The sequence below is a fragment of the Alligator sinensis genome, unplaced genomic scaffold (assembly GCF_000455745.1).
Source record: "Alligator sinensis unplaced genomic scaffold, ASM45574v1 scaffold502_1, whole genome shotgun sequence".
Taxonomy (NCBI): Eukaryota; Metazoa; Chordata; order Crocodylia; family Alligatoridae; genus Alligator; species Alligator sinensis.
Genome location: NW_005841896.1, coordinates 479682 through 506723, shown reverse-complemented (window position 1 = coordinate 506723; position 27042 = coordinate 479682). Strand labels below are relative to the sequence as shown.

Genomic DNA, 27042 nt, shown 5'->3' with positions numbered 1-27042 from the left:
AAATGGGAATAACTTGCAGCTACTACTACCAACACTGGATATGAATTCAATTAGAAGTAATCTGTACTCAATTGCCAGTCCTGACTCATGTTTCCCCAATCAAAACACTGAACATTAATCTGTAATCTGAAGTACCTGGCAAAATGGTTTAAAAAATGTAAAGTATTTCTCCCTTCTTGCCATCCATGGAAATTATGAAATACAGAAACAGCAAGTAGGCTTTTCAAAAATCAGCACAATCATTTTTAATTGTTACATTCCAAAGAGGATATATGAAAGTTAATAACCTGTATACACCTCTTAGAGGGATGAGCACAGAACCACAGTTAAAAAAAAAAAAAAAAAAGTACAGCTAGTCCCAAGATGACAGGCGCTAGTTAAAGGTATGTGCATTAGACCATCACTGGAGACAAATGCAAAAGGGTTTTTTCCTTGTGGTTGCTGTAAAATAAATACTTTATCATCTACTAACTCCTGAGACTTTACTCATGAAGAGACGGGAAAAGATTTTTTTGTAAGATACCATACACAATATATTAAATGATCAAATCAAGAGAGTAAAATGCCAAACTGGCTTAATGTGCACAGCATTAGAATTTATCTACATCACAGTACTTTAAGTCTGCAGCTCATCAACAGTCACTGTCCATTTAAGCTTCCTCAAAGAATCAGTGCACAAACCAAGTGATGAATACCACCCACTAATCTTAAAAATGAAAACTACACCACAAGATTTAGGTTCCTAATACACAGCTGTAAGTAACCAGGAGAAACCCCAAGTATATTTACAAAAGTCTGTGTAACGTGATTAGTGAGTTGTAACCAAACTCTTGTGACCAAGTATATTCCCTGTTACTACTTAAATCACAGAAGCAGAAGTGAGAAATATACATTTAAAAACCATCTTAAAGTCATAATTATAAATACAGTATCAGAGTTACATCCAAAGATACCTTTGATTTTGTTTGTTTTAGTTCTGTTAGCAAAAGCAATCTGAAAACAAAGAATTATTAGCTTTAGGCTAATTACAGGTATTTATTTTTAATAGCTTCCACTCTGGTACATTCTTGCAAAAGGTTCAAATGCTTTTTTGCCAACAATAACAAACCAGTTAAAGAACCCTTCAGAAGTGGTAGGAGCAGGAAGACATAAGTCAGCTAGTTCCATTAGTCCATTTTGCTTTCTTCCAGTTATCAGTTAACTCAACACAACATGGCGGTCAAAGACAGATTTGCGTTGCTCTTGGACCTGCAACTTCCAACGCTGCTGAGCATACTCCACTTTGTTCAACACGTTGGTACGACTCCGAGAACGAGCCAGCACAGCATGAGCGTTGGCAAAAGGTTGATGATCCTAAAGTTGCAGAAAGTAACATTTACATTTCTGTGATTTTAACTGTGTAAATACATTATCCTGGACAAAAGGAAGACACACTAGGCTTGACAACCTTTAAAAACAGATAGGAACTTCAGCACTTTACAGAAATTAACTGCTATGAGTTTTCCTTAGAGGAGCCAAATTTAGCATGCATGCTCTTTAAGGGGAGGCCTCATACCAGCAGCAACTCATGCAACACAATGGTAATATGGGGTCTGATTTTACACCATGGCTGTCATTGGAAGCTTAGCCACCAAGTCCCATGGAAGAAGAACCAGTCCTTCTGTGGGCAAGAGAGTATGTCTTAGTACCATGTGCTAAGCACTACATTTTTTTTTAGGAGTTCTTTGAATCAGAAGCCTGGGTGACCAAGATACAGGGATTCTCCCATCAGTTTTCATGAGTGGACTCCAATTTAAAAATGGAAAATGGAGGAGCCCATGTCAGTATGCCACCAGCTTTCAACTGGTTACTGTAAAGCAGTTTGAGATGTTCACACAAAGATGCTAAGTAAAAACCAACACCCTTTGATATTTACTAAACCAACTCCATTGTGCTCAGCTGTCTAAAAAACAGAGGGTAAATACAGCTGTTTTAATGACAAAAACCTCAACAACAACCCAGCGTTTATTTACTGTTTCCTCTACCTGTTTTTTAACAGTACCTGCAAAGCTGTATTTTTTCCAGTAAATAAATCCCACGGAGATATAACGACATTTGAAAAGATTACATAAATGACATATTAGGATAAACACTACTGATTTGTTTCTGCGCTTTTTGCATTTCTATGCGTTGACTTCCTTTTGCCAAAACCCACATTTCAAAAGTGGTGGGTATTAGTGACATGTGCTGTATAAAGGAACACAGTCACAATGACCTATTTAAGGAGGATCCTCCTTAAATGGGCTGTCATGGATTATACTGCAGTACTACCTAGGAATCCCCAAGATACAGGCGAGGACCCTGTTCCATCCTAGAGTACTGTACAAATACAGAATTAGATGATGCCTAGTTCAAGGAGTTTGTAATCCAAGTATGAAGCAAGTGATAATACATGAATAGGAGCGCACAATAAAATTTAGACAATACAGTTAATCACATCTTAAGAAGTAACCCAGCCACACTGGTGCAAATAATGGTACAATAAAACAGAGAATAAGGCACAAAGTTATTACATAAAATATGCAAAACAACTTTGCAGCTGATTCCCATCATGCCTTGAATTGCACATGTGGCCAAGCTGATCAGCTGACTACTGTGCCCAGTTAGCTGATCAGGGCTCCTAGCCTTAGGGGCACCACAGCATGGTTAGGATTTGATTGCAATCCCAACAACTGCATCTTGTGCCATGCGTATGCAGCATGACAGAAGGGGCGATTATTGAGACTGCTGGTCAGATCCTATTGAACTTTTAACAGGGACCTAAAGGAAGGATATGAAATAGCATAGTGCAAATCACTTTGAAAAAAATTACAGGGAGCTCCTCCCACTAAGAGGGGCAGCATGAGAGAGGGCAAGGAAGTGCTTGTTTGAGAGTTTAATGTGAGGGCACAGAAAAGACTGGGCTCAATGACAACACAGAGACAGGAACCGTCTTTCACCATATGAGCCATAACTGGTAAGGAACACGATATGCTGCGAAGGACCTTGAGAACAAAGATAAGCAGACTGTATTCGATGTGATAAAAACAAGCAGCCAATGAATGGATAGGATGAAAGACGTGACGTGGGCTAAGTGAGGAGGTAGGAAAATCATCTTTGCACAGCTATGTGAACAGACAGAAGTACTTTTCTGGTCTGAGAGGATGCTGCAGCACTCAGAGCAACAAACTTGTGCGAGAGTTTTTGCTCCACAGATGAAGACAGGAAGGATCAGAGGTTATCTTTAGTGCATAGTGAATCCAAGCTCTATTCCACCCTGCCCCTAAACCCTCTATCCAGGTTTGAAAGACTATTAAACCCATGCTAGCTTCACAGTGCTATGGCATACATTAGAGTGTGGGTTCCAGTTTTATTCAGGTTGGAATCCACCAACTTTGTGGTGAAGATGTCAACAAAATCTCAGCAAAAAGAACCATGGGACATGCCTCATACATGCATGGGTAAAAGCAGAGATAGTGATGACACAATAACACAGATGGAACTTTGTTGGGGTGGGAGTTAAATACAAGCTAGGTTAGCTTAGTTGCTCAGACACGTGTCAATCAACTAGGCTAACTGAGCAGTGTAAATATACTGTAGCTGTGCAGTGAAGTTGTATTGTATGTACTGTAACAGACACTATCCAGGAAAATATTTATTGAATATGCTGAAGTTGCGTTTCCACAATGGAAATATAATCTCTGAAGGATAAAAACAGTTACTTTCCATCATAATGGTTGGTGGGCAAGACTAAGTGATATACTTTTCTCAAATTGCCCAGGATAACAATTCTAAGTGTTCAGAACAGTTTGGTAAGCACGATGGAAGTAAATCTGACCTACCCTGCATATAAAGATACAGAGCAAATTTCCTCAAATATGATTCCTCAGAGCAGACAAGCTGGGAATGTAAAGCAGTTAAAATGACACTGACATTTTAGGGGTGCACTGATAATGATTTTTTTTTTTTGCTGATACTGATGGCTGTTCATTGAGAAGCCGTATTGGACGATACCAATCCAACTGTCAATACGCAGCCCAGAAGCTTGGAGAGCAGTGTCTGGCTGGTAAGTCTACTGGGGAGAAGGGACGTGGGAATGGGGGTGCAGATTAAGGCCCTGCAGTGAGGGAGGGGAGTGGGGCTGGGGTAGGCGCTGCCCAGCTGGGGCAGGGCGTGGTGTGGGATGCAGCTTAAGCGGCTCATCCAGGGGGTGCAGGGAAGCAAGGTGGCTCCCATGGGGAGGCAGGGCAGTTCCCTCCTGGGGGAGGCATGGGGGGGACACATGCTCCCCAGATCTATGTGCGGGGTGAGGGCGGGCTGCAGCTGCAGGCTGGGAGCAGTGCTAGGCTCTTCCTAGCAGAGGGGTTGGGCCGGGGCTGTGCTCAGGGTGGGCAGCGGTGGTGCTGGGAGGGGAGGCAGGTTCAGGGAGGCTACAGTGAGTTTTGGGGTGGCTGTAGCCCACCCCATATCCCTCCTCCCAGCACCGCCACCACCCACCCTGAGCACAGCCCCAGCCACGCCCTGCCACCGGGAAGAGCCTGGCACCACCCCCAGCCCCAAGTGGCAGCCTGCCCTCATCTCGCACACAGATCTGGGGGGTACATGCCCCCCATGCGGCCCCCCATGCAAAGTGGCAGGAGCCAGCCCCTTCCATCCCCCCTGGACCCACCACTTGTAGTTCCATCCCACTCCCTGCCCCGCTCCCTCCCTCATTGCAGGGCCTTGATCTGCCCCTCCCCACACCCCCTTCCTCCCTCCACCCCTGACCCCCAACAGACTTACCAGATGGACGCTGCTCTCCACACTGCCTGGCTGCGTGCACACTGTGGCTGAGCATGCATGTGGCATTTAAATCGGCCAAATCAGCCAAAAAAAGATGATTGCCAATAATGTCAATGTTCCTTTTATCGGTGCCGATATGATATGGATTGATGCATCAGTGCACCTCTAGACACAGGACTTTTAAACAGTGTGTGTAAACAAAGACAGCCTTTTGTTTTACAATAAACAAAGCGAATTTGGGCTCTCTAACATCAGCGTGAAACTCTTTAGTTTTGCTGCATCATTAGCAACTACTTACTCTGAAAGCACTAATGACAATATTCTTAAGGACCACATATAGGCTATAACGAGCACTTTTAAATGAGGGTACAGATTAAATGGTCATTTAAAACCATATTAAACTAGAAACTAGAGTTGTCTAGGCTGCTGGCAGATTTGAATGGTTTTTGGTGGGGGGGGGGGGGGGGGGAGGGGTAGAGGGGTGTGGTTTCTAACTTACTAAAGATACACTGCACTTAAAATATATTTTAATATCTACTACCAATGTGGTTTAGCCGAATATAGCAAGAATATGAGTTTATTTTCTAGACTCTATGCTTTTAGATATTTCATGTACTTTAATTTCTTATCACAGACTGAGAGTCTTAAAATTCTTTGATCAAAAAGGGCACAATACTGATTTTCTCCTCTCCTTCCATCAAGGTTACCCCAGGTTAGCATATCCACATTCTCCGCTCAGACGTCTCTTCATAGCATATGGACCATCACATTTACAAAGCTGACTGTGCTTGCAATGTCATCTAACTTGTCTTATCTATGTATTTTTATCTACATTAAGAATAAAAACACTGGGGAAACGACTGCTCCCACTGGTTATCTATGGTCTATTTCCTTTATTCAGACAGAACTCTTGAGAAAAAATTATCTTGATCTATGGGAATGTATTCTCATCATGCATATAGCTAGTTATAATGCAAAGGAAAATTATTTATTTGTAATCTCCTAGGTTACCTCATGACAGTACTTCACTGTCAAGCATTTAATCTTTTAGTATCTCCGCTAACATCTGTTGGCATATCCAGGGAAGACCATCTCATTCATGTCCGTACTGTTAAGATTTTTCCTTTTCCACTGCACAAGACCACCTAGTGTGTAGCAACCACTACCAGGACTGAAGGCATCAACGTTTAAAAGGACACATTTTAATTCCTACTTTTTCATCCCTTTCTTCCCCAAAATTTGGACTGAGGTAACAGTGAGGAAACTCCAGCTCCTGATCTTCACGTCCAAAAACAAAAGGTTCTGCAGAGGCCATTACAACCTCCTGCAAATCTGGAGATTGTCATGCCCCCTTGCAAAAAGGTGGTTTTTCCCTGAGGAAAAAGCTCTCTCATCACTCAATACTTCCTTGCACATAACCTGCACCTTCCTCCCCAAAACCAGCTGGGAGAAATTGGGGGGGTCCATTATAGGCGAAGAAAAGGGATCCTTATGACTCCAGAAATTGTGCGTGTGTGTTGGGATGGAAGACTGGGGGGGTGAGGCAGTGAGCAAGCAAGCAGTGACGGCATTAATTGCTTCAGGTCTGGGAGCCATGGCAATTAACACTGCGAACATGCCCCACCCCACCACGAACTTTGAAGACCTATGGGTGTGTATTACATTCCATATTTTCTCACATACAGCCTGCCACAAAATGTTCAACAGCATTCAAACGAGGTAAACTTACCCCAACGTCTTCATCACTTTGTATAAGCTGTGAATGTCCAAAGAGACGTCTCTTTAGGATAGGTTCTACCAAGGTAAGGTACACCATATATAGCAGAAGCAGCCCCAAGATGGATAAATAGAGTATGATTGTAACCTGCATGTTGTAAAATGTAAGCAGAGTTTATGGTAGTGTTGGAAATATGCTCCACACAATGCTTTCAACACAACAGACAGCAAAAGCAAAGAAACACAACTGCTTCAAGCTTATTAACTTTGGCCACAAACATGCAAATTAATTTGAAACTAATGACAAAACAAAAGAAAGTTTGGTTTAGGGCAGAATTTCCTCTTCTTAATGGTCTTTGCTGAGATTTCAACTCTTTGCCGCAAGCAAGACTGGTAGCTGGTGGAAAGAATCCTACCACAAAGAATAACAACATCCAGGTTGTGCAGTGGGCTGGCTGACAAAAATCAGAGGTTCCTATTACAGCCACACCAATTTGTCTTCATTCCCTACTTATCTAAGACTTGCACAAAAACATCAATGGAGATTGAAAACCATAAAAAATGTAGCAAGGCAAATTCTAAATAGTCACACACTTAAAACATCAGAATGCGTCAAAATCCAAAAGCTTCTAGCAAATATCAGACCAAATTTTGAAACTAAAAAGTTAAGTGTATCCCCTCTAAGACCAAGTCTTAGTTGCCATGTGGTGTCACTACTGTTCACTTTATGTTCAATTATTATGAACAAGATGTTTAGAAAGGGAGATATTTTCAAGCTTTACAGTACTTGGGACGTTTTGCTTTTATTTTGTCAGCTCTGTTTTATGGGTGGATGAAAGGCTTGAATATGTAGCAGGGGAATTATATTGTTACCTTAATAGTGTATGTGCTTCTCTCTTCATATTTGCATTCACAACGTAGGCAATACGCTTCCACGTCAGGTCCTAGGACTGGCATAGGGTCAACCACATGAAGACAGTCACTGGAGACAAACAAATTGCTTATAGTCAGTTTGGCTGGTTTTACCCCACTCTTTGGACAGTTTCTACTGTTCACAATGTGCAGGCTCCATAACCGCAGGCAAGAGAGGCCAATCTTTGGTTAAGCCCAACTTTCCTGGGTTATAACATCTAAGATTTAATAGAGCCACTTTTCAACAAGTTTAGTTACCTGAGCGACTCAGTTGCTCAGACTTCACCATCTAGCTTGCTTGCAAATTCTTACTAGAACTAACTAAACATATTTTAGGCCAGTAGGGGCCTGGTACCCTCCCCAAATGCCACTCAGATCCCCTTCCCCTGTATGATCTGCTGTTGTGTCTTCTGTTCTCTACTCTGCTCCCTGCCCAAGCTCCTGCTGGGATGCCTGTTCCCTCCCTAATCTTACTTGTCAAATAAGGATGCTACCTGTGGCATGTGCTGTTGGTTGGCTACCCCTGTTCTATGCCAATGCTGAGAAGTACAAATTACAAGGCCACAATTTAAGAGTAGAGCCCTGCACTGAAGCATGCTTTTACTCCAGCCCCACAGAAACTCTTCCCACTCCTGTTTTTTCTCCCTTCCATATCATCCTGCTACACCCTGCACTGGGAACATACGTTTAAATTAGCAAACAAAACTTGGTCCAATAAATTCCTGTGAGCCAAGTTTTTTCTTCCACCTTATTCCATCCCCAAAGTTATTTTGTCCCCATGCCTAGTAGCATGCTGGCCACTTTTAGTGATCCCAAAGGGATCTCCCTTTAAATAAAGAGATGAGATAACTGCTCCTTCCCCCATCCCACAGTCTCCTCTAGCTTTCTGTGTAGTACAGAACCAAAAGGGGCATGTGACATTTACATCGATCATGTATGTGTTATGCAATAAGTAATGAAAGCTCAAGAACAGCCCTGCCCCATTGTTATCAACAGTTACCAGAGTTATGGCTCATTTAGTTTATTTGGGCACAGCAGAGCATTCAACACTTGGTATAATCAGGGCTATAATAAAGAGTATAAATTTGCTCCCCCCCATAAAACTAATCAGAACAAAAAGGGCTGGAAAAAGAGTCTTCATCTAACATAGTCATGGAGATAAGTGGCAACTATTCCAGCTACTGTCCTCTTTTTTACTTATATTCTTCAGCATTCAATTTTGTATCCCCCTCTCCATCTAAGTCAGGGCTAACTGATAGCCTCCATGTGGTCCCCCAGGGGTTTAAATGCAGGCCCTAGTCAGGGCATCCATTCCCACATGGCACTCTGGCTGCTGCTAGAGTCTCTGAGATCTTCCTCCAGCTTCTGCTTCCTACCCCTGAGAGCAGGGCACCCCCCAGGGCTGAGGAAGTTCACAGCTGGGGATTCAAGGGAACCAAAGAGTGCAGCACACAGGCAGCATGGCATGCAGCCCCCCAGAAGTTGGGAAACCCCAAACTAGGTCATCCTTCCAGTGCCTGAAGGGAGATCAATCTCCCTTTGGTACATGATAACAACTATTCTTGCAAATGAGAGTTACACATGTACCAGAGCGAGTGTGAAGCTAGTGTGCTTGCCCCTACCCCGCTCCTTTGTTTTTTTAAGCAACACAAAAAGTGGCTGTTTGGGAATATATTCAGTTTTCTCCAACAGACAAAGTAGAAAAACAAGTAAGTGCAAGTATTACTGAGTTGAAATTAAGCAATGCAAGATAAGATCTTTAACTGTGCTTTTGGCATATGAGCCCTTGTCTTTATAAAATTCCAACCTCAGACACCAGCCATCACAAGACTGCTGCTCCCTGCCAAAGCATTGTGCAATCCTGGGCCTTTTGCTGACTCACACTCTGCTTGTTTATACCTCTAACTGAAGGCTTCCTTTTGGTATACAAGCACTTATTTACTGCTGGGGTCACTTTCTAGCTTGGGTGTCCCAGTAACAGAATAGCCACAGGCAGGTTATTAAGATACTAATAGAGCTGCTGTGGAAGCACCACTCAGTTAAGAAGATCCAACAGGGGCTGGATTATTATGCCTGGAAGCCATGTGACCAGCTACAACCTCACCAACCCCTTGTGTCTCATTTGTATTTTCCTTTAAAAGCCTGGGGAAAAAAAATCTAATTATCAAAGTGCAAAAATTCTGAGTTCTGTTAAGAAGAGAAAGGAGATTATATTTTTATTTGGAAGTTCTCCTGTGCTACTAACTGCAATATTCAAATTCCAAGTCAACTCAAAGTAAGTCATCCACAGTGTATGCTCACATGAGCAGAATATGAAGTTGCTTCCACTTGACTGTCTTATAAATACATCAAATAGCAATGGCAGCAAATCTTAGACTGTTCTTGTTCAGTTTAGTACACTGGTAGTGTATCTAAGTCTCAAATGAGGACACCTGTAAAAGCTATGAATGAGCATTAGCATACAAGGATTTTGATAAATATATTTGTCTTAACATACCCACATTTTTATTTAAATTCCTAAGAAGTCCTATTTTATCCTCATTAACAATATGCAAGGACCTTAGAACATGTTTGGTCTGTTGAAACAAAATAAAAACTATGAAGGAAAGAGCATCACTCTCAAAAGAACCTGACTGGGCATTTGAATATTGCAAACCATGGCTTGAAATGATGGGAATTAACAGAATTAAGGGAACATTCCCTTGTATGCAAGGGAGATGAGCAGACAGAAACTATGTATGTACATCTTAAACTCACTTAGCTAGCAGAGCATCAGGGAAGTTGGCTCCACTAATCATCAGTACATACTAAACCACTTTTATTCAGTCTTGTGAGAACATAAGAACTGCCATTTACTGGGTCTGACCATAGTTCCACGTAGACCAGTATCCTGTCTGTGGCAGAGAGGATGCCGAGGGAGAGGGTGAACAGGGTATGTCCAGAATTTTCTTGGCCCTGTTCCACTCCTGTTGCAGCTTCCCCACATTCAGAGGTTTAGGAACTTCTGATTCAGAGGCTGCACCTTGTTATGGTAATTCAATACCTACTGCTAGATCTTTCCTCTATGAATCTTTCCAACTCCCCTTTGAAATGGATTAGAACCATCAGCCTTTACATTTATGGCAATGTGTTCCACAAGTTTATTATACGCTGTGTGAAAAAGAACTTCCTTTTGTTGGTTTTAAGCCCGCTCCCTAATAGTTTCATTTCATGTACTCTAGTTCTAGTAGTGTGACAGGTAAATCCCTATTTCACTGCAGCACTGAATATTTTTGTAAGCCTTTACCATACCATACCATATCATAGTATTGCTTACAATTCTCTTCTTAATAATCTCTAACATTTTAATTAGTCTTTTTGACTGCTGCTGAACACTGAACTTATGTTTTTGACAAACTGTCTAAAATGACTCCAAGAAATCTTCCTGTGTGATAACAATTAATATGTACAACCTATCCCTGTGTATGTATACATTTGGGTTATTTTTTCCATATGCATCACTTCCCACTTATCAACATGCCATTTCATCTGCAATTGTGTTGCCTATCAGTTCAGTTTTACAAGATACTTCTGTAGTTCTTTGAGAACTGCATTGCTCTTTATTACTCTGAATAATTTTGTGTCATTTGTAAACTTGGCCACATTACTACCGAGCCCCCTCCCCACATCGTTTAGGAATATATTAAAAACCATGGATTCCAACACAGATACTCAGGGCACCCTACTGTTTACTTGTTTCTAGTTTAAAAACTGACCCTTTATACCTACTCTTTCTTTTCTATCCTTACATCAAATTCTGATCCACAAGCACTAATCTTGTGGCAACCCAAATTCCACTGAGCCTTTGATGCAAGACATTGTCAAAGGCTTTTTGAAGTCCAGATACACTACATCACTCCGATCCACATTCTGGTTGACATCCTGAAAAGATTCTAATAGGCTGATGAGGCATGATCTCCCTTTTGAAAAGCCATGCTGATTTCTCCCCAGAAATTCCCATATAACTGCAAGTGGAAAAATGGTTTTTTTGGGTCAGTTCTATTGACATGTGCTCTGGAAGGATTGGTTCCAATAAGGAAATCTCCCTAACAAGAGTAAAGAATGATGCAAAAAACTCACCGAGTTCCTCAGTAATAGCCTTGCCCTCTTTTAGTACTCTTTTTACAACCTGATCATCTAGTGGCCCAACTGATTCCTAAGCAACCTTCCGCTTCTAACATACTTTAAAACTTTTTTATCGTTATGCTTTATGTCTCTAGTAAATTCCTCCTCAAATTCTTTTTTAGCTTGTATTATGGCACTTTTACATTTGACCTGCTAGAGCTTGTGCTCACCTTCACCACATTTAGATTTGACTTTCACTTTTTAAATGAATATTTTTTTCCTTTTCTTAGTGTCATTTGACCATGTGATCTACTTTCCTCCCTCCTTTTTTAAAAAAAGTATCTGTAGTAGGCATTTACTTTGTGTCTTCAATATGATGTTCTTAAGTAGCTTCCATGCTGGTTGCAAGTTTTTAACCTTTTTTGGTGTCACTTTTTATTTCTTTCTAGTTCCCCCATCTTAAAGTTGAAATCTACTATGGTAACTCTTTCTGTTTTTTCCCCTCTTACAAGACTGTCAAGTCCAATCACATTGTGGTTCATATTACAGAGTGGCTCAGCAATAGTTACCCTTTGTACCAGACATGCAGTTTAATGTATTATTCAGTCAGAGCTGAAATGGTCCACAATAGCTATGGACCCAAATTCACCATATGGCAAACACTTTTAGTAAGGTTCCTGCATCCTCAGCTTATACATACAAGCTCCTGTGTGATTAGGTCCAGTGTCTGAAGCACCAAAAAATAATCTCAGTGAAAGAACCAACAAGACTCCCAAATTGTAGGCTCATTATTATACCCATGATGCTCACCATATTAGACATTAACATCAGACTTTGTGAGCAGATAAACCAGTTGTAAACAGCCATTATGTGGTGAATAATTTAGAGACGCTAAAAATTGATCTAGCTCCTGTGTCACATAAGTAACTGAAATAATACTAAATGGATGCTGTATATCATACTGTTCTGCATCTACAAGGAAGTTTTATTGCTGAATAGAAGGCAAAAATATACACCACTAACATTCCCAACTTTAATGCACATAAATGCACTCTCTAGCCAAATTCCATTAAAAAACAGTTGATCAGGTATTTGACATAGCAGGAGACTCACTAATTGAGGAATCCTTGTCAAAGCCAAATAATTACAATCCATTCCAGTGATTCTCAACCAGGGAGATGCTTTTAAGAATGCTATGGGGGGTTGCACAATATTAGTACTGTTATGTGGGAAAACACCTATACATGGTTTACAAGACAAACCCAGAGATTTCAAAGAGGAAACGACAAATTTGCCATAGCCCCTTCCCAGTGCAGCCCCACCCCACCAGGAAGAGCTTGGCACAGCTCTGGCCCCAGCCTGCCCTGCACAGATCCAGGGGCACACACCCCCCAACCACGCCCTCCCAGACAAGTGGTGGGAGCAGTGGCAGGAGCTGCAGGACAAACAGGCAAGTGCCGGATGAGCCGGCGGACCAGTGGCTCCCAGACGAGCGCTGTGCAGCCACAGGAGCCATACCTCCCCTCCCCCCCCCGAATGAGTTGCAGCTCCGTCCCATGCCCACCCCACCCTAGCTGGGCAGCGCTTGCCCCTGCCCCAGCTCCAGCCCCATGCCTCCCTCACTGCGAGCGCATTCATCTGCTCCCCCCATGCCCCTTTCCTTCCTCCTCTCCCCCACATCAGACTGGCCAGCTGGAGGCAGCTCACCAAGCTACCGGGCTGTAACCAGAAATCAGATCAGTATCGGCCGATATGCCTCCTTAATAATTGGCTGTAGCTATGGGCTGCAAAAATCTCTATCGATGCACCCCTACCCCTAACCCATCCCCCTCTCCACCCCCACAAAAAAAGAGAGCAGAGAGAATGGCTTGAGGCCTTGCCCAATCCTACAGTTCCCTTCATACAATTACAAAAGAGAGAACCATCTCTCATGTGTGTCATCTTGGAAAGGTGACAAAGACAAATGAAACATAACCTTATAAACCTTTATAATTCCCCACAAACTTACCAGTCTTTCTGTGTAACATTTCTGTTGTAAATATTGCCACGACTGTCTTTGTAAGGAGGGCATATGCATTTACATCGGGCATCCTCTGAATCCTGGAAAATAAACATAAGCTTAAAAAAAAGTGTCGTCAACCATCAAAGCTCTTAACAAAAAAACGACAACAACAACAAAAACTTAGCAGCTACAATATACATTTTACATGTACTTCAACTATTTGTAAAGTATCTACATCATCATAATCGCTGCTCCCCCTCTTCCCCACAAGTGTCAGAGAAAGCAGTAACTATTTTAAAGGAGAGCACTCAATTGCCAGAACTTTACAGATCAAAGTAATGTAGCAGGAGCCTACCCACATGACAACAATTTCTTTGGAAAAACAAAATGCATTGCTTTAAATTCTCTCAATTTTCTATAACATGGGCTTTTTAAAGAGGTTTTTAGCATGGTACAGCCAAATTCTCTGTACAGCTGTCATCACACATTGAAGATGATGCAGAATGGGACAGTGAACAGCATAAAAAGGCTGGATGAGGAAACAGTCAACAAGAAAGGCAGTCTGGTAACAGTACCTGGTGGACAAGTCTTTCCTCACCAATTACTTACTGTCCTTCCTTGGCAGAGACAGACTTTTACAAGAAACCATTAGGGGAAGCACTGTAGCACATGGCCCTCTTGTTTTAATTCAGTTGGGGGTAAGAGGACAAAAAGACCAAAGTCAAGGGCAGCCAACTGGAATCTGACATAAAAGAAAGAGAAAGAGGGAAAAGCAAACCAAAAGGAAAAGAAAGTAGCAGAGCCCAAGTATATGCAAGGAAAGCACTGAAGAAAGGAAAGTACAACAGAATGAACAGTACAGAGATATGCACTGGAAACTGCACTTTAAAGTTTTTTAGTTTCTTTTGGACTGGGAGGAGTTGTATTCAAATGGGAAAGGAGTTATGAAAGCCTATAATAAGGAAACAGTTCTTCCCTTTTCCTGTGTCCAGGAATGTGGTAGGTTTTTGGAGGGGCCAGCAATAGGTTTATAAATCCTTCAGAGGCTGGCTTAATCGCAAATCAGATTAACTGCTCTGAGGAAGTGACAGCAAGAGCCAATGGTGATACTTGGCCCACTTGATTCAAGTAAGCTTTCTATGAAGTGTAGCACAGGAGGCTGTTTATAAAGGCAAGGATGAGAAGTATCTACCCTGGATTCAACACTGGCTTGGTCAGTAAAGGTAAGAGCTTTCTTAAGTGGCTGTAGCTCATTAAAAAACCCACCAGGGACCGGTCTGGCTCACCCGCCTGCTGAGGACAATCATTTTGTATGTTTATACCTTGCTGCAGGAAAGTCCAAGGTCTAATTAATATTAAAGAAGAATGCTGTGTGTCAAGATCCCTGAATAAAGCGGGAAGTGCTTGCTGTCAGCTAGCTCATAAAAGAGCATTCACACTCAGTAAAAGACAGCAAAGAGATTTATGTCGAGTGTTCATCTGCTACAAGACAGCAGTCAACAGCACAGCACCAACTCACATTTTAATCAGATAAAAAGAAAACCAAAACAAATCTAGAGCAATGAAACAGCAGAAGCCAGAAGAGACAAGAACAAAACCAGAGAGAGAATAAGGTGCTCACACCCAGGACACTGTAAAATTTGGGCAACAAGACAGAGCCATGGCAAAAGAAGACACACATCGGAGGCCCCTGCTCCCCTTTTGCATTCTAAAAATACAGCAGTACAGAAGCACAGCAGCAAAAAGCTTCCTTGACAGACATGTGCCTGATTGCCCTCCCATGCCTGACAGATGCTCAATGAGCACTCATGGTGCTCAGGACAGGTCCCAGGGGACTGGAAAAGGGCCAATGTGGTCCCTATTTTCAAAAAGGGGAACAAGGAGGATCTGGGTAACTATAGACTGGTTAGTCTCACCTCTATCCTTAGGAAAACCTTTGAAAAAATGATTAAGGAATACATTTGTGTGAGTCCAACAGGAAAGTAATGCTGAAGGGCAACCAGAGTGGATTCACAGCAGGTAAATCCTGCCTGATAAACCCTGTTTCTTTTTACAACCAGGTCACAAACTGCTTAGATGCAGAAGTCGAGGTAGACGTCATATGTTTGGTTTTAAAAAAGCCTTTGATAGATGTCACATCCGATTCTCAAAAAAAAACGGAGTGGCTGTGACTCAGATGATTACACAGTCAGGTAGGTGGCCAATTGGCTTATGGGATGCACCCAGAAAGCGGTAGTGGATGGGTTGGTATCAACCTGGAATGATGTGGGCAGTGGTGTCCCACAGGGCTTGGTCCTCAGGCCAAAGATGTTCAACATCTTCGTCAGTGATTTGGACAAGGGTGTAGCAAACACACTGTCCAAATTCACAGATGACACTAAATTACGGGGCAAAGCAGACACACTGGAGAGCAGGGAATGGATTCAGGAGGATTTGGACAAATTGGAAAAGTAGGTAGAACAAAATAGGATGCAGTTGAACAAGGATAAGTGCAAAGTGTTGCCCCTAGGAAGAAGGAATCACCAATACACAAACAGATTGAGGGAGTACTTTCTAGGCAGCACAGCAGCAGAAAGGGATCTCAGAGTCATAGTTCATTTAAAGATGAACATGAGTCGGCAATCTGATCAAATGATCAATAGAGCTAACCACAGTCTATCATGCATTAATAGGTGCATCACGAACAGGTCTAGGGAGGTAATACTTCCCCTCTATGTGGCACCGGTAAAACCACAGGTGGAGTACTGCGTCCAGTTTTGGGCACCGCACTTCAAGAGAGATATGGATAACCTTGAGAGGGTCCAGAGGAGGACCACTCATATGTTTAGGGTCCTGCAGGATAGGTCCTATGAGGAGAGGTTGAGGGACCTAGATCTCTTCGGCCTCCATAAGAGAAGGCTGAAAAGGGATATGGTGGCTGTTTACAAATTTGTCAGGGGGACAGGCAGCAAGGAACAGGAGATACTCTGTTTACCAAGGCGCCCCTTGGAGTAACTAGGAACAATGGCCACAAACTGACAGACAGCAGATTCAGGTTAGACATCAGGAAGAACTTCATGGTAAGGGTTACCAGAGTCTGGAATGAGCTTCCAAGGGAGCTGGTGCTGTCCCCGACCGTGGGGGTCTTTAAGAAGAGACTGGACAAGCACCTGGCTGGGATCATCTGACCCCAGCTCTCTTTCCTGCCCGGGACAGGGGGTCAGACTCAACGATCTGCTGAGGTCCCTTCCGACCCTGAAAATCTACGAAATCTACGGTGCCGTCCCAGTTAGTAATGTCAGATCCCTAATATTCACATCTTATAGCTGAAAAATAAGCAGGGACAAGAAGAGAGAGACGTCTACCAACATCTACCCTATTCACATGACATCTACCAACATCCCATTTCTCTGACACAAGTCACAAAACAGTGTGGCCGACAAACATAAAACAGACACTCGCTTCACCCTTTCTACACAGAAAAGAATTTAAAAACAAACAAACAAAAAACGTGTCTGTCTGCCGAAGACCAAGACCACCAATACCGAGCCCATTGGCTCAGGAAGCTCAAGCAATTAATGGTCATAATTTTCCCATGACCCTCCCTAATTTCGGGGCTATCTGCAGCAGGTCTCGGACATGAGAGCTGCATGTCAGAATGGGGCAGCCAGTGCCAAGTCTGCCGCTCAAGCAGGCAGCGACAGAAGTGAAAAAGGAAGAGAGGTGGGGGCAGCACGCAAGGTGTCCGCACCGACTTATATGCTGCTTTGCATATGTTCTTGCACAACGCGAGTAAACCAGCTTCAGTTCACAGAAGCCTGTGCACACATGTATGTGCATGTGTGCACGTGTGTGTATGTACATTTACATATGTGCACACACACGTACTCGGATATGTAGGTGCACACGCATGTTCATCTGTGTGTGTGTGTGTATGCATGTATGTGTGTATATGGGTGTAGGGGGGGAGCTGCCTCCTAAGCACTGGCAGCAGAGGCCCTGCACCCCCCACGCCCCTCCAACGTGACCCCGCCCCTCCCAGCCCCCAGCGCGCGGTTCCCCTCCCGCCGGGTTCCACACGCGCACAGCCTCGGAGGGGGGCCCCCGCCCCCTCCCCCCCCCCCGCCCCCCCCCCCCGCCGGTGCCGCGCCACGGGGCTCACCTTCGTGGCCGCCCCGAGACCCGCAAGCACCGCCAGCGCCAGCAGTGAGCACAGCCCGGCGCGTGCCGCCATCGTCGAGTCCCGGATCCGCATCCGCCCGGTCCTTTCTTACCGGCGCCGGCGCGACACCAGCCCCCGAGCTCCCGAGGGCTGCTCCGGCACCATCACTTCCGCCTTCCGTCGCTCACGCGTCACATGACGCGAGGCCGAGTCCGCCCTGGAAAGGCCCCCCCCCGCGCGGCGGCGTCCGAAGGTTCCGGACGTGTCTCAGCCTCAGCGTTCCGGGCAGCCCGCGGGGGGAGTGGCCTCGCGCCGAGGCGCTCTCAGTGCGGGACCCCGCCGGCGGCACGTCGCGCCTTGAAGTCGTGGAGCGGGGTTACACACGGCGCTCGTCACACCTCGGTCACAGCCGCGTTTTTGGAACCGCGGGAACAGGCACCACCAGGGAAAGCACACACTGAAAACACCCCCCCCGAGAGAACACACACACACACACACACACACACAGTGAAAACACACACACTGAACACACCCGCAGAAAACAGTAAAAACACACACCCCAATGAAAACCCACACACACGCGGGCGCACACACACAAAGCACCCCCCCCGAGAACACACACGCACACACTGAAAACACACACATATACCAGTAAAAACCCACCTATTGTGGCATAAGTGTACTTTGTGTGTCTACTGCTGTTCCTGTCCAGGAAGGAGACTGGGGGGCACCGCGAGCTCCCGCAGGCAGCTGCAGCGTCGTTGGCGGGAAGGGGGATGCGGGGCAGCGAGTGCCAAACAGCGGTCAGTGGCCACCCACAGAGGTCGCTGGCAGCAGTGGTGGTGGCCAGTGGTGATTGCAGACTGCCCGCAGACGCTGCCAACATTGTTGGTGGCGAAAAGGGGGGGGCGGTGGCGAGCAGCAACTGCCTGCAGGCACTGCTAATAGTGTCGGTGGTTCCTTTTCTCGGGGTACACCACCACGCTCAGGGGGTGCGCATGCACCCATGTGCATGGCCTACACGTCACCAGTGGTGGCTGGTTAACTGTACTGCAGGCAACTGCCATTACACATGTGTAACTTTCTACCCTAGGGTTTGTCCCACGCTAACCAGGTTAGTTAAACAAGAAATCAAGCCCCTAACCAACATAATTACATACTGGCTCTATCCTTAGAAGATCTAGGCCCCGCTCCCTGCTGGCAGTCCTCTCTTCCAACACTTGATGACCCTTGGAGTGGAGTGGGGAAGTTCTTCCTAACGTCCAACCAAAATGTCCCTGGCTCCTATGTCAAAGCAGTAGTCCCTGTTCTGTCCCCGGCTGCCACAGAAAATAACCTGTCACCATCTTTTCCTTAGCCACCTGCTTCTCCAGTTTGTCAAGTCATTCTGGATTCTAGCCCTACGCTCCAGTGTGTCAGCAGCTCCACCCAGCTTGGTGTCATCTGCAAATTTGCCAAGTGCACGCTCAATCCCATCCTCCAAATCACTGATGAAGATGCTAAACAGTGAAGTGAGCTTCAGTCCATATATCTTCTTTAGTCTATACAGGTCCACATCTGCCCTGCGTTCTGGACATCGAGACATTGATGACTACTCTTTCGAGCATGATGATCCAAGCAGTTATGTACCATCTAGCTATATTTTCATCTAGACAATATTTCTGTAGTCTTATAATAGGAATATCATGGGAGACAGTGTGAAGTGCCTTGCTAAAGTCACAGTACATCACATTCCCTCCTCCCCACATCCACAGAGCCCATCATGTCATAGAAGGAAATCAGGTTGCTCAGGCATGACTTGCTCTTCGTTAATCCTTGTTGACTGCTTTTGATCACCTTGTTCTCTTGTAGGTGCTTAAAAATAAATTATTTAATGATATGGTCCAAGATCTTCCCAGGTGTAGAGGTTTGTAAGATGTGGATGTTGCTTCCTTCATCACAAGGGTGCTGAGTGTAGCTAGCCATGTTTTGCACAAAAGGCATTTCAGAAAAAAGGACCACCCCTCAGAAACTTTTAGTAAAAATTGTTTAAACTTTATGTTTACAGAAATGTTCTCAATTTTTTCAGTCATCTGAATCAGAAAATCTGGGTTTTAGCAAAGAGAAACAAATCAGTAATTTATTGCAAGAGCAATTGGAATAAAAATGGATCCATGTTCAACACTTTCTTTTGATTTTTTTCCCCCAAAAATTATCTGCCTGTCTCTTCAACCACTTTCAGTGTTGAAAGCATAAATTCATTAAAGTGTGTGAGAGGCTTACATTGATAGGGAGCCTAAAGAGAGATTCACATGGGTCTTTATATGGTCAATATTCTCTTAAATGTGAATGAATTTGCCCAGCTCCCCTGTGTTATCATCTCCACTGTATAATGGAGGACACTGACACATGAAGGCAACAGCATTGTCTTTCTCCATTTGCAAAGCGATATTTGTTGCTGTATTTTCAGTGCTCTTGGAGCCAATGTGGCTCCTTTGTTTATTGCTCTGTCACAGCAGACAGCAGGAGCAATGTGCATCCGTAGGCACGTGTTTCAAGGTCCCTGTCTTGTGCATTAGACACGTGGAGAATTCTGTAGGGACAGTATTGACTAGTGCCATGTTCTCTATAGGAAAGCTGAGGCAAATAAAACATGTTCACGTTCTTTGATGTATCGAGTTAAAATCATGCTCACATTTTTTCAGGTTTCAATTTTGTAAGTTGTTTCTGTGCTAAAAACTATGAACAGCAGACAAGCAGATTTTGGCATTACCCAGAAAGGCAAGTAAACATTACTGACTAGTAAAATAGACAGAAATACAAAAGGAAATTTTTATTTGAAAATAAGCTATTTTCTCACTTAAGTTTCTTTCCTTTTGTCCTGGATAGGTTGGTCATAAACTAATGTATGTGGATAAAGTATTTGCTTTAAATCTCTACCTTGAAGAGCACAGGTTGAGTAATTTACTCTCTGGCAAAAAGATATGCTTAGAATATACATGTGCTCTCCACTGCCACTAGTAAGATGCTTCAGTGTTTTACTGGAGGCTTTATTTTCTGAAGGAGTGGTGTTTTTTATCATATGTACCTCCTTGGACTCATTATGCTACTAGGTAACACAAGTAAAAAGCATGCTTGAGTTTTTCAGTAGCTAGATCAGAGACCATCTAGGTGGTGCAGTTCACCTGGTGTGACTCTTTCACAGAGGCACAACTAAGCAGCTCTGCACCATGTGCATGGCCACACGTGAGGCAGGTGGCAGAGGCATAACAAGGCAAGCTGCTGCTGCAGGGGTTAACACAGAACCTGCCACTGAAATGTATGTTGAACAGCAATTTAAAACACAAAACTTAGCGGGTAGATGGACACCTCCCACAACAGCAGCTTCCCCTGGGAGCAAACCTCTGACTTGTACCAACCCCAGGCTACTGATTTGCTGCCCCTCCCTCCACCATCTGTCTTATACCTAGTGCTGCATCTGGCTGCTGGAGCATGGAAAGTGCAGTGTGCAGAGGGCTGAGATGGGAGTGTGAGGTGATCCTATGGCTACATTCTGGTGCCCCCACCCCACAGCTCCAGCAGCACCCAGGGATCACAGTCCACTCACCCACCTGTAGTTATGCTACTGTTCCTTCGTCTGAATCACCACTGAACCAGAGTTCCTGTGTGGTATTACAGAATATTCATGTCTATTCCTTAAAGATCCCCAGGTGCATTTAATGAGTGTGAGGGTACTAACCACACTGTTTGGCCAAATTCCAAATCAGGTAATCACCTTCCCATTGCAGATTCCAGGTACTCTTTGTTCTTTACTATTTTTACCAGTTATATAGTGACTTACTGTACGTAGCAGGGACCCAGGCTGGCCCTGCACTTACCAGGGCAATGGCTGCTGGGATGCTCCACAGCCTGTGGGATCCTGGGGTGTCCCAATGGCAGGCAGCGGGTGCACAGGCAGACAGCATACCCCCTGCATGCTTGCCCCTTGGGCAAGGCAGCAAGCAGCAGGTGATGTACTCCCCATGTGTCTGTCTCCTGGGCAAGGCTGAGAGCTGAAAGCTGGGCTCCGCTTGGGCCCATTGCCCAGCAGGCACAAAAACGAGGGCAGCACCAGCCCCAGAAAAGGGGAGGCACTGGCATAGGCACCAAGCCATGCTGCTTCCGTCTACTGGAGCCAAGGACATCTCATTGGAGACCAGTTCAGCCCCAGCTCCCATGGCAGGAATCTGCATGGGACACTGGATGCAAGATACCTGCAAGGGCCTCATGGGGATTCATAGTACCCATGGCCCCAAACTACCCACAGAGGTTGGCCTGATACAGGCCTGCCCTATGAATCAGGCTTGCAGCTGGAGGCAAACCCCAAAGAGCCACCTGCAGGGAAGGTGGAGCCATCTCCTCAGCCACCTGAGGAGAAGATGAATGTACACTACAAGGTCGAAGCTAGGCCCATGAGTTAATGACAGACAGGGCTATTTATGTTATATTGCTTTATTAATTTATATGCAGTACAGACGCCATTGGTGGCAGACCCCTGCCAGAGTAACAGGTCTTGGACAGCTCACATCCGTCCCAGACTGCTCTGTTTTTCTTCTCACGTCGGACCTTTCTTCTGTCATGTGAAGATGGGTTCCTAGGGGACCAGGTGCCTATCCCAGTACCCTCACAGGAACACCCAAGTGGAAAAGGCTGTGGTGTAGGAGAGATGGAGCCCCACAGAAGTTGCCTGGAAACTGAGATGTGTGCGCATCTCAACGTAGCCCACTACAGTCAGGTATTGCCTCCTGATATCCTTTTCATTAACAGCAAATTGTGACAGGTGGGATAAGAGGATGAAACACTCATTAAGAGCATGGCACCCAGGCCCCACCCCAGTGTAGCCCTTCGGCTCAGGTCCCACTACATTTACTAACTCCTGACAGAGGACCCCACAGCACAATACCAGGAGGAACTAAATACGCTTTTAAAGAAGCCACCTCCAGAAACACTGGAGAGAATGACTGCTTCCATTTCCTGAGAACTTAGGCCAGGCAACTTTTACTTATAACCCAATATCCACAAACCTGGCAACCCGGGACACTCCTTTTTCCCTGTCATTGACACTATTCGCTACGTTGGTACTATCCTGTTCCCATACACCACTGGAGCTCTCATCTATTTGAAAGACATCACTGATTTCTTAAAGAAACTGGGTTTCATTAACAAGCTTCCAGAAAATGCCGTATTAGCTACCATGGATGTCATGTCTCTGTACACCAGCATCCCTCATAAGGACGGATTACAAGCCATGAAGAACAATATCCCTGACAAAAAAAACTACTTCTGTTTCAATTAAGCGTTACCACTTTGTCCTCACACACAACTATTTCAGGTTTGGGGACTCCCCATACCTATAAACAAATGGCACTGCCATGGAAACATGTATGACTCCCCAGCATGTCAACATATGTCAATATACAAACTCAGATCTCACTTTGATCTGCTATAATACAAACTTTGGGACAAGGACAACAAAATCACTCTGGTTGTCACCTATAGCCCCCAGCTTGAACACCTAAGATACACCATTAATGACTTCCAACCCCTCCTGGAAAAGGATGATCATCTCAAGGTAGCCTTTGGGGACAAACTTGTTTTACAGACAGTCCCGCAATCTAAAACAGCATCTCTCATACAACAGACTAAAAATCTATCAATCTCACCAAGGTACCAGGCCTTGTCCCCACATCAATACAGACCACATCACTGGACCTAATAACAAAGAGTACAACACCCAAGGTTCATTCACCTGCAACTCTACCAATGTCATATATGCCATCACCTGCTTACAATGCCCTTCTGCTTTCTACATTGGACAGACAGGGCAATTTCTGTGTGTAAGAATGAATGAACACTGATCTAACATCAGCTGCAGAAAGACACAAAAGCCTATGGCAGTATACATCAACCTCTCTGAACACTTGGTTGCTGACCTCAGAATTGCTGTTCTGAAGCAAAACTTTTTTGAAAAACAGTTTGAATGAGAAACTGCAGAACAATGGACTATGTTAGGTATGGTTTAAATAGGGACTGTGGATTCTTATCTCATTACCTGAATTAGCTTTTGTGACTTATGAGTTTGTTCACATGAGTTGACTCCTTGTTTCCTTTTCTCTCCTAGCACTGCCCTCCTTCCTCCCATCTTTCTCCCCCATCCCTATCCCCTCCTGCCACGTCTTTTGTATTCTAATTTCTCTCCTTACAGTCTGCTTTCCGCATGCCCTTTTACAGCATCAGAGGAACTTGGGTTCTTGAAAGTTCATGCTCTACACACACACACACATGCACATATTATGTAGTTAGTCTATAAAGGTGCGTGTCTACATTGATTTCTATATATTAGTGAACATACTTGCAGCTGAGTGAATAGCAACATAGTTTCAGTATCAAATGTTTATTAAATTAATTCGATAGCACCTCTATCATACCAACAGCATGATAGGCATTGCTGTTGTGTGTAAAGTAAACTAGGATCTTTTATGATTAAAAGTTACTATATACAGGAAACCCTCATTATTCGTGGGTTTGGCATTCATGGTTTCAAATATTCGTGAATGCCGAACCCGCATTTGAAATACACTTTAAACACTTAACGGAGCTCCTTGGGAGCTTTGTGCTTGCTGCCGCCGGGCTCCCGCCGCCGCTGCTGCCACACTCCCACCATCACCACCAAAGCCATTACCCCCCTAGCTGCTGGGGGCACAGCATTCATGAACGCAGTGCCTTATTTGCGGATTTCTCCATTTGCAGGGAATACAAGAATGTATCCCCTGCGAATGGCGAGGGTCGCCTGTATATTATTTTACTTTAGTATGCGGGGGAGGGAAATCTAACACCTTATAAATTAGTATTGATCATATTTAAGGCCCTTAATAGATTGGTTATGTTTCTCTAAAGATATGTCTATACTTCACATGTTTTCAAACAAGTAGGTGCTTATTTACCCTGATCATCCATATATTGGTTAAGCTGAAGAGTTATTAAGCTGATTGCTTAAATTAAAAATACACTCAATTTTATTGAGACAATGGGTCAAATATTCATCTGATGTAAATATGATCAGTTCCAATTAAATCAGTCAATGGTAGCATTCCCATTTATACATGCTGAAAATCTTCCCCTGCTGAAAAACTGTGTAGAGAAGGTAATTAAGAAATTAATTGCTGTGGTTGTCTGGAACTTCCTTCTCTGCCCTCAAGCCCTTTCTTGGAAATCCCTTGGAATCTACTGACACCTACTGAGGAAATGGGAAGCTGTTTGCAGGCAACTGGTGTCTGTGAAATGGTGGTGTTTGTACGTAGGATAGTTCATTTGTTCTCTTAAATAACAGTATATATTTTGCTCTCTGTGGAGTGATCATAGAGTCCTAGTCCTCCACATCCACTAGAGAGGATTAAAAGGCTGTATCTCTCACTGCCCATGTCTACACAAGATGCTTTACTGTGCAGTAGACTAACCTACTGCGCAGTAAAGCACCACTGTCTATGCATGCAGGTACTTACTGTGTAGTAAATTAGTCTACTGCACGGTAAATTTACTGCACAAAATTTTGTTGCCAACTTTTGAAACCAATATAGGTAAATCAACATGAACCCTGTCTAGCCCTGAGGGAATATAGAGATAATTGCAAATCAAATATTAAAAAATATTGCTTTGGTCAAAACAGCTCAATTTGCAGCTGCTATTCATGTACACTGCCTTTCAGAAGGGCTGAAGATGGGTTTTATGTGATTAGAGATCTAAATGATTTAACTGTGGAATAGAAGCTTGGATTGCTATGTGTATGCGTGTATGTGTGTATGTATGTATATATATGTGGCAGTATCCTGCAGTTCTCATTCTAACCTTACTCAGATAAAAGCCCACTTTCAGTTAATGAGATACAGAAATCAACCTTCATATGCTTTACTGGAGAAAATATATATACTTTAAAAATATCAATTATTATTTGTTAGGGTTAAGTTACTAGTCAGCCTCTAAGTCTGAAAGTAATTTTTGTAGGAAATGTGTTATATCCTGTGGACTTGAATACAATATGTGTTGTATTCCAGCAGATTCACTGGTAAAAGTTGGAATCCATCAAGGTTCAGCATTAACCCCGTTACTCTTTGTGCTAGTCCTGGATACACTCACCAATGACATTTGGAAGAATGCCTCCTGATTAATAATATTTATAGATGATATGACCTTGACTACAGAAAAGAGAGTGACCTGGACAGGTGGAGGTAAATCTTCAGTAGTCAGGGTCTACACTTATGAAGGTAAAAAAAGGAGTATGTCAGATATATTTTCAGGTGATAGTGAGGGGAACATGCTTATGGTATTGTTTGACTAACAATGAGAGGAGACCGGGGGGGACGACAATGTGCAGAGCAAGCCCAGGGGCCAACAAACAAACAGCCATCACAACAGGAGACAACATGAAGGACACTACAGCATGAGCTGAGGGAATGGAGCTCCCTCAATGTAACAGGAACCCAAGGATCTTCAGCGGAGGGCTCAAATGCCTGTACACAAATAGCAGGAGTATGGGGAACAAAACAGAAAGAACTGGTCCTCCTGCTTTCTAGTAGGGACTATGTTATCATAGGGATAACAGAGACCTGGTGGGACTCTACCCACAGTTGGACCATAGTTATAGAGGGCTACACCCTGCATAGGAGGGATCACATAGGAAAAAGGGTGGAGGTGTGGCTCTATATGTAAAGGAGCAGTACACCTCCTTGAAAGCCAAAATTAGTATTAAGGAAGGGCAACTTGAGACCCTCTGGGTCAAGATACGAGTGGGGACAGGTGCTGTGAAAGGGACCTAACTGTAGGAATATGTTATAGACCTCCAAATTGTCAGAGCCTAGTGGTTAAGTGCCTCAGCACAGTGGAACTTTCTAGCACAAGGTACGGTGAGATTTTGTACGAGGGAATTTCTCGGCACGGTGGAGAACCCCGGCGTGGAAAGGCCGTGCGTGAAAAGTTCCCTGCCACTCATATGCAAATTCACACACTACTATTGGCCAGTTCTAAATTATTCCTACGTGGCGACTAGCAATTGGCTCGCTAGCCATATAAAAAGTTGGCGCAGTTTCCGCCCAAGTTGGAGAACTCCGCGCCCATCTCGTAGTGAACGTGGCGGACTGATCAACCGCCGACGACTCCCCGTTGCCAACTGTCCCGACGTACCCCGTGTCCTGCATGCTTGTGTTCAGACCCCTTAGAAAGATATCTCGTCTTATCAGAGCTCCTCGGTTAAACTGAAACTGAAGTTTGAAGTAACTGAAGTTTGAAGTTTGAAGTTAACTTTCTTCCTACGCTGTACATCTCGACAGTGTAAGTAAAGCCATCTTTGTTTGAA

General features: G+C 44.1%; 1 protein-coding gene across 1 annotated transcript; it reads right to left on the bottom strand.

Annotated features, from left to right (window-relative positions):
* Positions 1–215: 215 nt before the first annotated feature.
* On the bottom strand, positions 216–17891 carry TMEM9B (TMEM9 domain family member B). The gene is made up of 5 exons (XM_006018212.3): positions 17676–17891; positions 13541–13632; positions 7390–7498; positions 6530–6664; positions 216–1353 (listed from the first exon to the last, which is right to left on the bottom strand). The coding sequence occupies exons 1-5, from the start codon at positions 17766–17768 to the stop codon at positions 1198–1200; spliced, it is 585 nt and encodes a 194-aa protein (XP_006018274.1). The 5' UTR covers positions 17769–17891; the 3' UTR covers positions 216–1197.
* Positions 17892–27042: the final 9151 nt, after the last annotated feature.

What these genes read in the sequence shown, in the direction of transcription:
- TMEM9B (XM_006018212.3), bottom strand. Translation starts at nt 17,768, where the DNA reads ATGCGGATCCGGGACTCGACGATGGCGGCACGCGCCGGGCTGTGCTCA. An exon ending in GTCTCGGGGCGGCCACGAAG is followed by an intron (nt 13,633 to 17,675) that starts GTGAGCCCCGTG and finishes TTTATTTTCCAG; the next exon opens with GATTCAGAGGATGCCCGATG. An exon ending in GAAGCACATACACTATTAAG is followed by an intron (nt 6,665 to 7,389) that starts GTAACAATATAA and finishes TACAACATGCAG; the next exon opens with GTTACAATCATACTCTATTT.